At 42.1% G+C, this 13,558-nt stretch overlaps 1 protein-coding gene across 4 annotated transcripts in view; it reads right to left on the bottom strand.

The window, feature by feature from the left end:
* The window catches only part of MYH10 (myosin heavy chain 10), a 106,133-nt gene that overhangs the window by 13,796 nt on the left and 78,779 nt on the right, over window positions 1-13,558 (bottom strand). For all 4 annotated transcript variants that reach the window (XM_065034328.1, XM_065034330.1, XM_065034329.1 and 1 more), the window contains 12 exons: window positions 11,482-11,675; window positions 10,791-10,912; window positions 10,412-10,481; window positions 10,152-10,312; window positions 9,436-9,544; window positions 9,226-9,357; window positions 7,672-7,878; window positions 6,364-6,501; window positions 5,844-5,967; window positions 3,478-3,649; window positions 1,233-1,445; window positions 987-1,131 (listed from right to left, as the gene is read on the bottom strand). In XM_065034328.1, the coding sequence (XP_064890400.1) occupies window positions 987-1,131; window positions 1,233-1,445; window positions 3,478-3,649; window positions 5,844-5,967; window positions 6,364-6,501; window positions 7,672-7,878; window positions 9,226-9,357; window positions 9,436-9,544; window positions 10,152-10,312; window positions 10,412-10,481; window positions 10,791-10,912; window positions 11,482-11,675 (1,787 nt within the window). The remainder of the gene's footprint in view (window positions 1-986; window positions 1,132-1,232; window positions 1,446-3,477; window positions 3,650-5,843; window positions 5,968-6,363; window positions 6,502-7,671; window positions 7,879-9,225; window positions 9,358-9,435; window positions 9,545-10,151; window positions 10,313-10,411; window positions 10,482-10,790; window positions 10,913-11,481; window positions 11,676-13,558) is intronic.

The raw sequence follows: 13,558 nt of genomic DNA, 5'->3' as shown, positions 1-13,558 counted from the left end.
ACCAAGTATTTTTCACCACTGCACCAACACTTGTCAAAAAGGTTTTTAAAAACTAATAGTTGGCATAAGGGATGTTTAAAGTGCCATTCTTACTCTATCAGAACTGACAACACCTTATCACAGGACCTTTGTTTAAGATTGCAGGGTATTTTTCCATCTTGTCGTGCTCCTATTGAGAATATGTAATGAATAAGGAACAGAAGACATGCATAAAATCTTCAGGTGAATAACCTATAACTTCCACCAGCTTCAACTACTACATTTCTCACTTAGTATTTTAAACTAAGGAAGCATGTGAAGTATTCCCTATGTAAAAACATTACTATGGTATATAAATTGTCCATGCATACATTTGTGAACGACCAAAGCTATAATTTCACTAACTAAAGATACTTTTTTGTTGTTTTTTTGGCAGTGCTAGAATAATTTTACTTTTGAACAAGACACTGAAGCCACAGTAGTAAGAACAATTCTGTCCAGGTGCGTCTCCTCCTGCCCGTGCTGCCAGTGGTTACCAGAGAACAAAATGCAGCTGTGCAAACTGGCAAGAAGCTCAACAGATACCAAGCACTGGAGGTCATAGCACAAGCACGAAGTTAAAAGTGGCTGGAAGAACCTGTACACAACCTGCACTCACAGTTTGTTACTTGTGAGCACTGACACTACAGTTACCTTCTTTGGAAGCATTCTGTAGGTCATGCATGTAGAGAACTGCTTTTCACCAAATAAGCATGTGGGCTGCTGAAGAATTCCTACCAAAGTACTGCATTATTTATCTCTAGGTGCATTGTTTCCAAGTCTAATGAATACTTTCCAGATGCCAAGACTAATAGTTACGATATATTCAAACCAGCATGATGTATTTGATTGAGTAGCAATTGCAACTTAGCTCTGCAGATGTCAGTGAAAGGGACCACAACATTTATATTACTTATAAAAAGCCCTGAAGCAGAAAAGTGTATTTCTGTAATTTGATTTCTTCTCACCCTTTTGGCCTGTTCCAGTTGTTCAGAGAGCTCTTCCAGGGCAGTAGCATGCCGCTGCCTGATTTCCTGGATCTGTGCTTCATGGTTTTTGGTTTCCTCTTCAATTGCTTTCTTCAGCTCGGCCACCTCCTGCTCTCGTTTTGTCCTAGAGGAACCACCAATAGTTATCAAAAATCAACATTTTAGTCTTTTGGAAATCAAAGATGAATTTTAATGGTACCTTCCTACACAACCATGTGATCGTACCTCAGCTCTTGCTGAGCTGCAGTGGTATCCAAGGTATCTTCCAGTTCGGTTTTTAAAGCCTCCAGCTCTTCACTTAAATCTCTTTTCTGCTTTTCTGCCTTGTTGCGTGATGCCTTCTCAGATTCCAGATCTTCCTGGAGTTCTGCAATTTGAGCCTGCAACTCTCTTATCACTTTCAGTGCATTGTTTTTCTGAACTGCTTCTTCATCACCTCTGTTAAACGGAGGCACTACAGTTAATGATATTTCAGAGCTTCAGATCTATTCTCATAACAGTCTACCGTTATTTAAATTATGTACATAAACGATAGCTTAACTTTTCTGCTATAATAAAACAGACCTAAAACTTCAGATAGAAAACCACTACTGCTGTTATTCTCAAGATCCTGACAGGCGCATTGCCCCAGGTACTATCAGAATGACCATGCTTTCAAGTTTATATTCAAGTAACCTAATTTTGTAGATCACAGAATCCCAGAATGTCAGGGGTTGAAGGGCCCTGGAAAGCTCATCCAGTGCAATCCCCCATGGAGCAGGAACACCCAGATGAGGTTACACAGGAAGGTGTCCAGGCGGGTTGGAATGTCTGCACAGAAGGAGACTCCACAACCCCCCTGGGCAGCCTGGGCCAGGCTCTGCCACCCTCACCAGGAAGAAGTTTCTTCTCAAATTTAAGTGGAACCTCCTGTGTTCCAGTTTGCACCCATTATCCCTTGTCCTGTCACTGGTTGTCACCGAGAAGAGCCTGGCTCCATCCTCCTGACACTCCCCCTTTCCATCTTGATCCCCATGAATGAGTCCCCCCTCAGTCTCCTCTTGTCCAGCTCCAGAGCCCCAGCTCCCTCAGCCTTTCCTCACACGGGAGATGCTCCACTCCCTTCAGCATCTTGGTGGCTGCGCTGGACTCTCTCCAGCAGTTCCCTGTCCTGCTGGAACTGAGGGGCCACAACTGGACACAATATTCCAGGTGTGGTCTCCCCAGGGCAGAGCAGAGGGGCAGGAGAACCTCTCTGACCTACTGACCACCCCCTTCTAACCCACCTCAGGTACCATTGGCTTCCTGGCCACGAGAGCCCAGTGCTGGCTCATGGTCACCCTGCTGTCCCCAGGACCCCCAGGTCCCTTTCCCCTACCACTCCCACAATCTCACCACTGTCCCAAAAATGCATATTCTGTACAATTTTCTCTTCCTGAAAAATTATAGATCATAGCTCAAAAAATACAAAAAGTCCTTATTTTCTAACATATGACTTGCAAGATCACCACAGAAATCTTAATCATAGAATTGTTTGGGTTGGAAGGGACCTTCAAAGTTCAACCCCTGCCATGAGCAGGGACATCTTCACCAGCTCAGGTTGCTCAGAGCCCCGTCCAGCCTGGCCTGGGATGTCTCCAGGGATGGTTCAGCCACCACCTCTCTGGCCAACCTGGGCCAGGCTCTCACCACCCTCAGGAGCAACAATTCCTTCCTCCTGTCCAGCCTCAATCTCCTCATTTAGTTTGAAACCATCACCCCTTGTCTCGTCACAACAGGCCCAGCTAAAATGTCTGTCCCCATCTTTCTTATTGGCCCCTTTTAAGTACAGAAAGGCCACAATAAGGTCTCCCTGGAGCTTCTCTTCTCCAGCTGAACCCCCCAACTCTCTCAGCCTGTCCTTTCAGCAGAGCTGTTCCAGCCTCGGATCATTTCTGGGGCTTCTCTGGCTCCTCTCCAGCAGGTCCATGTGTGTCCTGTGCTGAGGACCCAGAGCTGGACCAGCACTGCAGGGGGTCTCACCAGAGCAGGGTGCAGGGGCAGGATCCCCTCCCTCCACCTGCTGCTCACACTCCTTGTGATGCAGCCCAAGATACAACTGGCCTCTGGGCTGCCAGCACATGTGGCTGGCTCATGGCCGATCTCTCATCCAGCCACTGTGAGTACTCGATTAAGAAGACTCACTGAGAATTACATGCTTTTTACCTCCTGAGGCTGAACACTGGGAGACTAAAAAAGCTTCCAGAGCCAAACACTATTATACCCTGGCAAAACTTCTTTTCTTGCAGTTTCATAGAGCAAGGATGCTGATAACACACTGAATTCCTTTTCCTTTTCCATGTCTACACACAGCACAACTGTCTAGAGGTGCTCTAGTACAAACGTGAACTGGCTTCTGCTTTATCATTCCCAGTTCTGATACGTCTGCAGTCAACTGAAACTCTGTTTGGGAAAGCAGGTTCCGCAGCTGTGAGCCCCGATGTGCGCTGACCTGGCAAGAGCGGCCTGCAGCTCCTCCTCCTTCTTGGTCAGCTGGATCTTCAGTTCTTCAATCTGGGCTTGCAGCTCAGCTATTTGGTCCTGTAGGTCTGTTGTTTCACCATCAAGTTTTCTTTTAGCTTTTTCTAATTCTTGACGGGTCTTCTCCTCCTTTTTTAAGCGCTCTACGGAAGCGAAGCATTGTATTTATATGCAATTTTTTCTCTTGTCATCTCTAGAAGGTTCAGGGGCAGGGCCATGGGGTGGCAGGAAGGGTGGGAAGTTTAATTTATATTGTGTCGATTCTTTCTCCTATCTGCAGTTGGAAGACTGACCAGGAAAGGTGAAATAGCAAAGTAGAACTGTATGATTTACATGGAAAGTCATGAAAAAAAAATTATGACTGGAGGAATAAAAGCTTCAAATAAGGGAAGAGAAACATAACAAAAAACGTAACAGAAAATAAGGAGTGGGATCTAATGGAAAAGCAGTTTGAGCTGCTAGGCCAGATAAGCACATACATCAGGATTAAAAAATGATCAACTATGGACTGGAAAAATGATGCTTTGCATGGTGTTGGAAGGGCCAGACTAGACTCCAAAAGGTCTACTGGAAAGCAGTATAGGTTAAAAAAACCTCGGATAAACTGTTTTTGCAAGTAACTGCGCCACTAACTTGCATCCCATTGGTATTCAGCAAGACTTTGCAACCCTGAAACTTCCAGGATTTTGTGTACCCAAGATACTCCTGCACTAAGGTATTTCTTTGTGAAAACCGCCCAGTTATCAGTGCCATGGTAATAAATGCATTTACTTGATCTGCCTGTTATCTGACTCCCATAGTGACCGGTTGCATTGCTTGCTTTTAGCAGGTAGGCCATACAGTTAAGTCACCTGAAAATTTTGCCACAACACAGGTGCTTAGCAAAGCTTTCGCCCAATTCTAAATACATTTGCATACACTTGTTCAATACCTGGTGGATCCTCAGTGCACAGACTTCTCTCACACGCTTCCTAAGGCAGCTTCTGGACATCACGTTCAAGAACCATCTCTTAGAGCCACTCTGCGCTGTTTGCAGTTTTCCAAACAATCTACAGTAACACTGTTTTTCTCTAAACAGTTCCTCATTTAAAAAAAAATTTAAAAAAGGCACTTTTCCCTCTGTTTTTATGTTGTAATTCTGGTCAGTGACAGTTAGAACAGTGTCATAAGACACAATTTTACAATTGAGAAAGTTCATAGTAAACTGAATTAGTTTTTTTGGTTTGGTTTTTTGTTTGGTTGTTTGGTTTGTCTTTGTGTGTGTTTGTTTTTTACTGTCAGCCCCTGGCAGTGCCAAGACCATAGCAGCCAGACCTTAAGGGCTTCTTGAATCATCTCCAAGAGTAAATATCATTTTACTGTGCTTTACTAGCCAAGAAATGGCATGCATTATATTTAAGCTTTAATTTCCATTTCTAAGGTCATCAGTCTTGGAATGGCACCATAACCGAACCCATCTGTCAGGTACCTTCAGAAATGCCAGTCCTGATTTAAGCACACAACTACTCAAGCATTATTTTCCAGTGAGTAAATCTTACTTATGCCCATCTTAAGGGCTCTGAATATGATTTTTAAATAAAAGGTACATCAAGTATCTACTACCCCTATTAGGTCCATACCTTTCTATACAGATAAGATAAAATTTTGGTATTTTTCCATAAGCACATCAGTTTTAAAATATGCAGCAAGAGAAGCCATAATAGAGTAAGAGAAAAAACTATTTCCAAATTAGGACACAGAGAGAAACTTTGCCTTATATTTTGCAACTTTGACTTGGCAGTTGATTAGTGTTCCACAATAGCTATTTATGGTCATAAGTAATGAAAAAAACCCCACAACATAAAAATCAAGGAATGTTACATATAGCGCTACATTAGCCTGTGACAACACAGGCAAAACAATCAGAAATAAATGGCCAAAGAAATTGAATTGTTTTAGATAAACAAAATACGAAGAAAAGCAAAACAATACAGATTTGCTTATTTTAAAAAAATTAGAAGCTTAATGAATGCCTATTAACATTCCTCCAGAAATACTTTGTTCTAATGTGTTATTATAGAAAAGTGTAGGAACTTCCCAGGAGACTGAAGTTTTGGCCTGGTACTGGGAGATTCACGCAACAACATGAATTTCTGAGTGCCTCTATCAATGAAACGGATTCTCAAAAATGAAAAACTAACAAGTTAAACGTAGGAGTGAGCAGCCAAATGCAACAAGTCTTGAAAGAGACACAAATTTCTTTCAAAGTTCAGATAAAAATAATGGCTGTTAAGGTATCTACATCCCACTCTAGCATGATGTCCAAGCTGTTAACAGGCAGATGTAGTAAGAACAAACCTTCCAGATCAGTGATCATCATTTCCTGCTTGTTCTTGAGTTTGGCCAAATTTTTGGCTTTTTCTTCTTCTTCAGCCAGCTGAGAAGTACATTCAGCAATTCGATCCTCCATCAGCTTCTTTTCCTAGTTATGAAAAATACAGTTTGAAGAGTCTCTAAGCAGCACAAATAACTGAATATACAAAATTTGTACAGAGGTCTCATACAGCATATTAATGCAGATTTTAAGTGACTGACCTGTCAATATTAGGTATCAGTTGGAATAGCATAGAAACATTAATATTTATTTTCCAAGAAAGTGAGACTTGGAATTTAACACATGGGAGTCCTGGTTTTAGGACAGAATTTGCTTTTGGAAATCCAGGCCACACATCTAAGCCAAGTAACACCTGTATACTTTGCAAAGAACAACGGCAGCTATGATAAACCACTGTTTCCAGCTCTTAGACTTCAAAAACTCATGGAACCGGCAAGAACGCAAACCAGCAAACACCTCCCTTACCACGCACAGCGGTCTCACCTTCAAAAATTTGGAATTTTGGTCCTCCAACAGTAGGATCTCTTCCTCCATCTTTTTGATCTTAGCTTCAGCTGTCACTTTTTCAAGCTGCAACTTCTGTCGAGCTCCCTCCTCCTCATCAAGCTGTTCCTCTAGGTCCTGCGAAGAAAAGAAATTGCATCTGTGCATTTTCCAGGTTACCCACGTGGATTTTTTTTCAACCCGGTAAACAAAAAAGTATTATTTTGAAAAGCCACCTGCCCTGGCACTAATAATGCACTCACTTTGTTGGATGCATTTATAGTATCAATGATCTGGTAATGAAATTAAGGGCCATGTGACACACGTGGAGATTTTTGTACTTTATTTCAGCTTTAGCTTCAATATGCTGTGTAGGAAACACGCGTCATCAAGGCCTTTCACCTTCATAATTCTGAACATAAAAGAAAAAATCTGCTTAATGACAACCAAACCAGATCAGGTCTTACGTCAAATGGTTTGTGAAATACTGCATCTGAATGGCGTCAAAGTGCAGGTGTCTGGCAAGAGATGCCACAGGAGACAGGTCTCCTGATTTCAGTGTGACTCTAGATCTCAATATTACAGCTGAAATGATTCAGATAAAGTAATCACGTATTGTGCTTCTATTAATTCATGGTTTCAAATAAAATTCTCAGCCACACATTAATGGACACTTATTAAAAGGCATCAAGGGCTGTGTAATGTGGGGTTTATTTCCCCTTCAAGTACCTTCAATATTTAAAGAAAAACCCAGATAAGTTCTTAGGTATTCCCTTTTTCAAGGTCCCTGGGTATCCAACAAGAAGCATCTAAACAATCTGATTTTCACACACACAAAAAAGCCCAAGTAACTTTGAGGAGGTAAAGTTGTCTTAGTTTCATAAATGCCAAGGAAGGAATATTATTTAATGTTATTAACTGGATTTCACTCAAAAAGGAACATTTCTCTCATAGGTGACATCATCCCATCAGTCTTTGTCTCTAGAACGGAACAGGTGAGCTCCACGCAGCCGTTCCCAGTTCCTCCCCTCTCACAAGTGCTCACTGCCTGGGACACGATCCACATACGCTATAGCTACCAACAGGGCATTTGGGCTTTTCTTGTTCTTTCCTCATCCTCCCACGCCTGGTGACCAGAACAAGCTAAAACACCCCCAACACGAGAGAAAAAAAAAACAAAATTATTTTATTCCACACATGGTGCTAAGGAGCTGAATCCCTCCGCACCACTGAGATGCTGAGGGGGGTTTCCCATCCCTAACGGTCCTGCCCACATGCTTTTCCATTTCTAGTTACCAAGAGGTGTACCTGAATATGGCCCTGCATTTTCTTTTTCTCATTCTGCAATATTTGGTTTCTTTCCTCTTCCTCTTCAACCCTGGATTCCAAATCATGAAGAATTTCTTCCAGCTCTTGCTTTTTGGCAGCCAGGCGTGCCCTCATCTCCTCAGCTTCTGCAAAGAGCTCCGTCTCAGCCTGGAGTTGCTCGGCAAGAATGTTCTTCTCTTCTAGAAGCTGCAAATATACACAAAAGGTAGTAAAGTAGTAAAAATGAATTTCGGACTCTTTCATGAGACATTATACATACAACAGGTGCAAAGTTACTTGAGGTGCTGGAGCGAGTGGAGAGAAGGGAACGGAGCTGGTGAGGGGCTGGAGCACAAGTGTGATGGAGCGGCTGAGGGACCTGGGGGGTTCAGCTGGAGAACAGGAGCTGAGGGGAGACCTTCTGATCTCTGAACTGCCTGAAAGGAGCTTGGAGCCAGGGGGGTCGGGCTCTGCTCCCCAGGAACAAGCGCCAGGAGCAGAGGAAACGGCCTCAAGTTGCGCCAGGGGAGGCTGAGGTTGGATTTAGGAACAATTTCTTCCCCAAAGGGCTGTGGGGTGTTGGAACAGGCTGCCCAGGGCAGTGCTGGAGTCACCATCCCTGGAGGGTTGGACAGACGGACATGAGGTTCTGAGGACATGGGGCAGTGCCAGGGATGGGTTAATGGTCGGACTCAATGATCTTGAAGGCTTCTTCCAACCAAAATGATTCCATGATTTAAGGGCATTGTCCAAACGTCTTTTAAACACTGACAAACATGGGGCATCAACTACCTCTCTAGGAAGTCTGTTCCAGTGTTTTCTCACCCTCTTCATAACAAAATGCTTCCTAATATCCAGTCTGAACCGCCCCAGCTTTGAGCCATTTCCATGTGTCCTGTCATGGGATCCCAGGGAAAAGAGCTCAGCACCTCCCTCTCCCCTTCCCATCCCTGGGAAGCTGCAGAGCCATGATTTCTCCCCTCAGTTTCCTTCTTCCCCAACCAAGACAAAGCCAGTGTCCTCCTCAGGCCCTGCCTCCAGCCCCTTCATCTGTAGGAACTATGCTATTGCCATTTCAGATATCCACCCCAGTTCTATCATGTTTCAACGTTACCAGAGTGATAAATACACATCTATCTTTACTGATGCTGTTTCAGCTGTTCTTTAAACTGATATCAATGTTACTTATCAGCACAAATTCATTTTCAGTTTTGTCTAATAACTGTCCTAATTGCTTCCCTATGTCTTAATCAGCACACTTACACCACAGAGGTATTTGACCCTGAAAAAACATCTGAAAAGCAAAGTCACACTGCTACTGAAACTCTCCTATAAACTGGGAAAGGCCAAAAAAAAAGTTTCATTAACATGATGTTTCTGCATTCTTGGAAGAATAGCTCATCTTCCTATCCAGATTTCAGCAGAGCATGAAAGGAACTGGCTCTACTGCTTCACCAAGCTTTTGCTCACAAGTATCTCCCCAGCATGGCTCCCTCACACAGAATACAGCACAATATACAGTCTATATATCAAAACCCAATCTTGGGCACAAACCTGTTGATGTTTCCTTTCCATTTCCTCAAGTTCTGCCTCCACTTTTGTCTGTTTTTCTTTCACCTTCATTAGCTCCTCGTCCTTGGCTTGAAGTTCTTCTTCTTGACGAGTGACCTGAAGAAGAGGCTTCACCTGCAAAGTTTTGAAGTAAACAACTGAGAACATGCATCAACCTATTTACAAGAGTCAAAGCGACAGAATGTAACGAACCTTTGTAAAGACTCTCCACCACTGCCAGTGCCTGAGCTTTAAATATGCAGCACAATTCCTCTGCAGGATTTTCAGGGCGCTCAGTTGCTGCTGTTTCTTTGCAAAGGCCCTGAAAAGAGAGCAAAACATTTCATGTTAAATACAGCTGAGCATCTGTCCGTGTTTTTAATTTTTAGGTTACCCAGCACTACAACATGCACACCATAAATAGGCTTATTTTGAAGTTTCAGCAACTGCACTGATTTATGAGAACTCATTCCTTATATGAAGAGGCAGAACAAGAGCTGGATTCACCCTTTTCAAAACAATAATTACAAATGCTATTTGTTCTTATGTTTAACAGATGTTTTTGTGAAAAAGATAAAATCAGGCTGGATTAGACACTGAAATGTCCTTTAATTTAAAAAAAAAAATAAAAAAATAGCAGCTTTCCAGAGCATCCCTAAGAACTCAGTGGAGCAGAAAGAGATTCGTTTTTTTTGCAGCCACTAGCTGTATCATAAACAAGGCACAAGGATTAAGAATGGAGATATCGCTAAGGAATGGAGACACAAATTCTTATTATTGGGTAAAAAAATCACCTGTTTACCCTGGATACAACTACGGTTTATCAGGCAAGACGCTTTCTTAAGAAAACGGAAGTTTTAATGCATAGCCCCGTATCAAAGAGACTTAAGATGAACAAGGGAAAAATCAAACCAGAAGACCATACGTACTTTCTAGCCAGGTATCCTCTGCATACTGCCTGGAAGAAGATGATAATGTCTGTGATCTTCAGATCTCGCTCTTCTTCTAAGTGTGCCAAGACACCAGCACGGAAAAAGATTTTGCTCTGTCCAATTCTGTATAAGTTGGGGTCCAGCTCTAATGCTCGGATCTAAATGGACAGGCAAGTACATTGTTTTTACATCAAAGAAAGGACAACTTTTGTTTCAGCTTTACAATACTTTAGCAATATATAGGTATAAACACTTACCATGCGCTCACAAGCTTGCTTGCCATCCATAAAACCCTTTGGAATTGCATTAGGAGTAAGGATCTCATACCTTTAAGTCAAAGAAATAACACTTTCACAATCAACAATAAGCTACATCATCATAAAACCAAGCGCACGGCTAAAGAATTTCTCCAGAAGGTTTTTCCACAGGTCCATTTTAAATTGTTTTCCCCTTCACTACTGTTTTTAGAATAAACCTGCAGCATTTAACTGCTTCAAGTTCAAGCCACTTGAAGACCTTACAAATTGTTTTGGACTTTCTTCCAGGTGGGCTGAGTTGGGTGGTGGGGGAGCATCTACAATTATTTAACAAGAAATTTTATTTCATAAAAACTCAAGATACTGCTCCTGCTGTTACCTCTGCCTAAATTCCTGGAACACTATCCTGTTTGGAAATCCTTGCCGACAAATCCTTATTCCTTCCAAAACACCATTGCAACGAAGCTGATCTAGAACCAGATGTGGATCCAATTTTCCAGCCTGGAAAAAAAAAAAACAAATATGATTTTTAGTATTTGAATTTGTATTCATGAAAAAATGTTGTTCTTCAGGTGACCCTCTACAAAGTCAACTGTCTAGTTGGACATTTCATGATTCTCTTCTCTGTGACAGTGACAGAGCCCAGGGAACGGCAGAAGATGTGCCAGGGAGGGTCAGTGGGACACGAGGAAAAGGTTCTTCACCCAGAGGTGCTGGACACTGAACAGGCTCCCCAGGGAGGTGTCACGGCCCCAACCTGACAGTGTTCAAGGAGAGACTGGACAACGTCCTCAGACACACGGGGTGACCTGTGGGGTGTCCTGTGCAGGGACAGGAGCTGGACTCCATGATCCTTGGGGGTCCCTTCCAGCTCAGGACACTCTGTGATTCTATGAACTGTCTAAACAAGGTGATGTAAGGGAATACTGTGAAGATGTTTAATCAGTGTGAAAACTTTGTGAAATTTGGCTTCTGATTTCAAAAGGTAGACAGACAGCACGTCTAACTTAAAATACACATAAAAACTCTAATAAAGAGAAAGAATGAGAGGAGTGGTCTGTAGGACATACCCTCTTTTCATGATTTGGAATGATGCAGCGAACGAAGTTGGGATTAGTGTTTCGAAGTGTTGCCATCAGCTTGGTGAGAGATTCTTTGTAGAGTTGACCAACTGTACGAAACATGCCCTTCTTGGTCTTGTATGCGGAGCCAAAAGCCGTCTCCGTTATTCCAGTGACCTGATCCAGACCCACAATACGATCCACTGGGAAGGAGAAGAGGAAAATAATTAAGTGGACTTTTAATATTTATCAGGTGTAAAGACAGGCAGAAAGAGGAGCAGTAAGTGCAGCAGCAGAAGCTTTGTGGAAGAAATGAGGGAGGATGCCACCGAGGGAGGGCAGCCAGCAGGGACCAGGGACACTGGGCAGAAGCAGTGGGACCAGGAGCCACAAACGTAGACAGCAGAACAGTGTAGCTTTGGTAGGTACAAAGTCAAATATCCAGCTCTTTACTTGCAGTTCTACATGACCAGTAAAGCCATTTTCTTTATTGTAAGTCAACTTCTAGGAGACAGAAAGTTGCCTGGAAACTGGCAATTATTTGAATTCTTACAGTGCAAGAATATTTCTGGGTTGAATATTTGGAACTAGACATCTGTGCATATTTGCTTAAAATGAAAAGTCACAGTAATTACATAGATTAAATCTGAGTTTCACTGAATATTCAGAAGTGGCTTTAAAGCACAACTATTTACAGAAGAGTTGAAAATAATCTTATTTCAGTGACAAGAGAGAAAAAAGCATCTACCAGACCTCTGCTAGTCTGCTATGTTGAAGAATTCTTCCAAGTTTTATATATACAACTGCAAAAGACCATTTTCAAAATAGGAAAACTGCACACAAAAGCACTTCAAAGCTGCCACAAAGCATCAGAATAGAGAATTTCGTTGATTTTTTTTTGGTTTCTTCTTCAGAAGCACAATTGAGAAATCTGACTGCCATAACTAAAACCTTTAGGCCAAAAACATGAACGTGATTCCATGTGCACGTCAACAATTATTTAAACAGCTCACAGGTGGCTTAACAGCTTAATAATGATAGTTGGCACTACTTAGTACTGAGCAAACGCACAACATATATAGGTTGTCTGTGAAATCCAAGCTGGCCAGCCAGCAACAAGTAACTATACATAGGCTGGAATTTAAATTTTGTGAAGTTACCTTCAAATTCACTCAAACCAAAGCAGAGAGCAATGCTTTGCTACCAGAATTAGTTTGGTATATGAGAAATAAGTGACAATATATTATTTCATACTGATACTCAACTGGTTTTCAAAGGTCTATAAAGGAATAAAGGAAAACCATAAGCAGAAAAATAGAGGGCAACAAGTTTGAATAATCACTTTTAAGTCTTGCATGTAGTGCAGAGCAGAGCCCAGATCCTCCCCACAGTTTTAAAAACAAGAATCTAAGGGGCTTATTAAAGTTAGAAAAATAAGTAGGTGGTAAATTGTTCATAAGGTCATATCCTAAATATTTACTTTGAAGCAGAATTCAGTTCTAAACCAGATACGGGACAGAGATTCCTGGGCATCAGTCTTACAGAGAATGAACACAACAGCTTGGAAGGACTAGAAACATGTACCCACCAGACACCACTGACAACTGGACACCATTCAGCTTTGGTTCGGCCAGGTATGTTTAAAAGTTTTGTAAATACATGTGATAATTAGGCATCTTTTGTTTTGCTCCCCTCTGTCCATAGGATGGTTATTTATATTTCAAAGAGGATTATTAAAGTAAGCTTTGCCTATAGGTTAAGAGCAGTCGTTGAACAGCGTGACTGGACAATCACCCCTTGGCTAAAGAACTCAAGCCCTCTACTAATTACTTTAGGGAACACCAGCAGTTTCCTCAGGTCCGGGATGTACAACGTCACGCGTGGTAGGAGACAAACCCCAGGAAAGATCAGAAAGTCTGAAGGCGCAACGTTCACGTGCGTATATTTCTAAACTTGGAGAGAGGAATCCAGGAAGGACGAGGTTGGACAAAATCTCTAAAGCGTCTTCAAAAAGACATTCCAAATAAATGGATTCAAAAAATGTGTGCAGCTTCTACAAAGGGAAATATTAAAATTAAGAGGTTTT

The sequence above is a fragment of the Columba livia genome, chromosome 18 (assembly GCF_036013475.1).
Source record: "Columba livia isolate bColLiv1 breed racing homer chromosome 18, bColLiv1.pat.W.v2, whole genome shotgun sequence".
Lineage (NCBI taxonomy): Eukaryota > Metazoa > Chordata > Aves > Columbiformes > Columbidae > Columba > Columba livia.
This window is presented reverse-complemented; position numbering and strand designations above follow the sequence as displayed.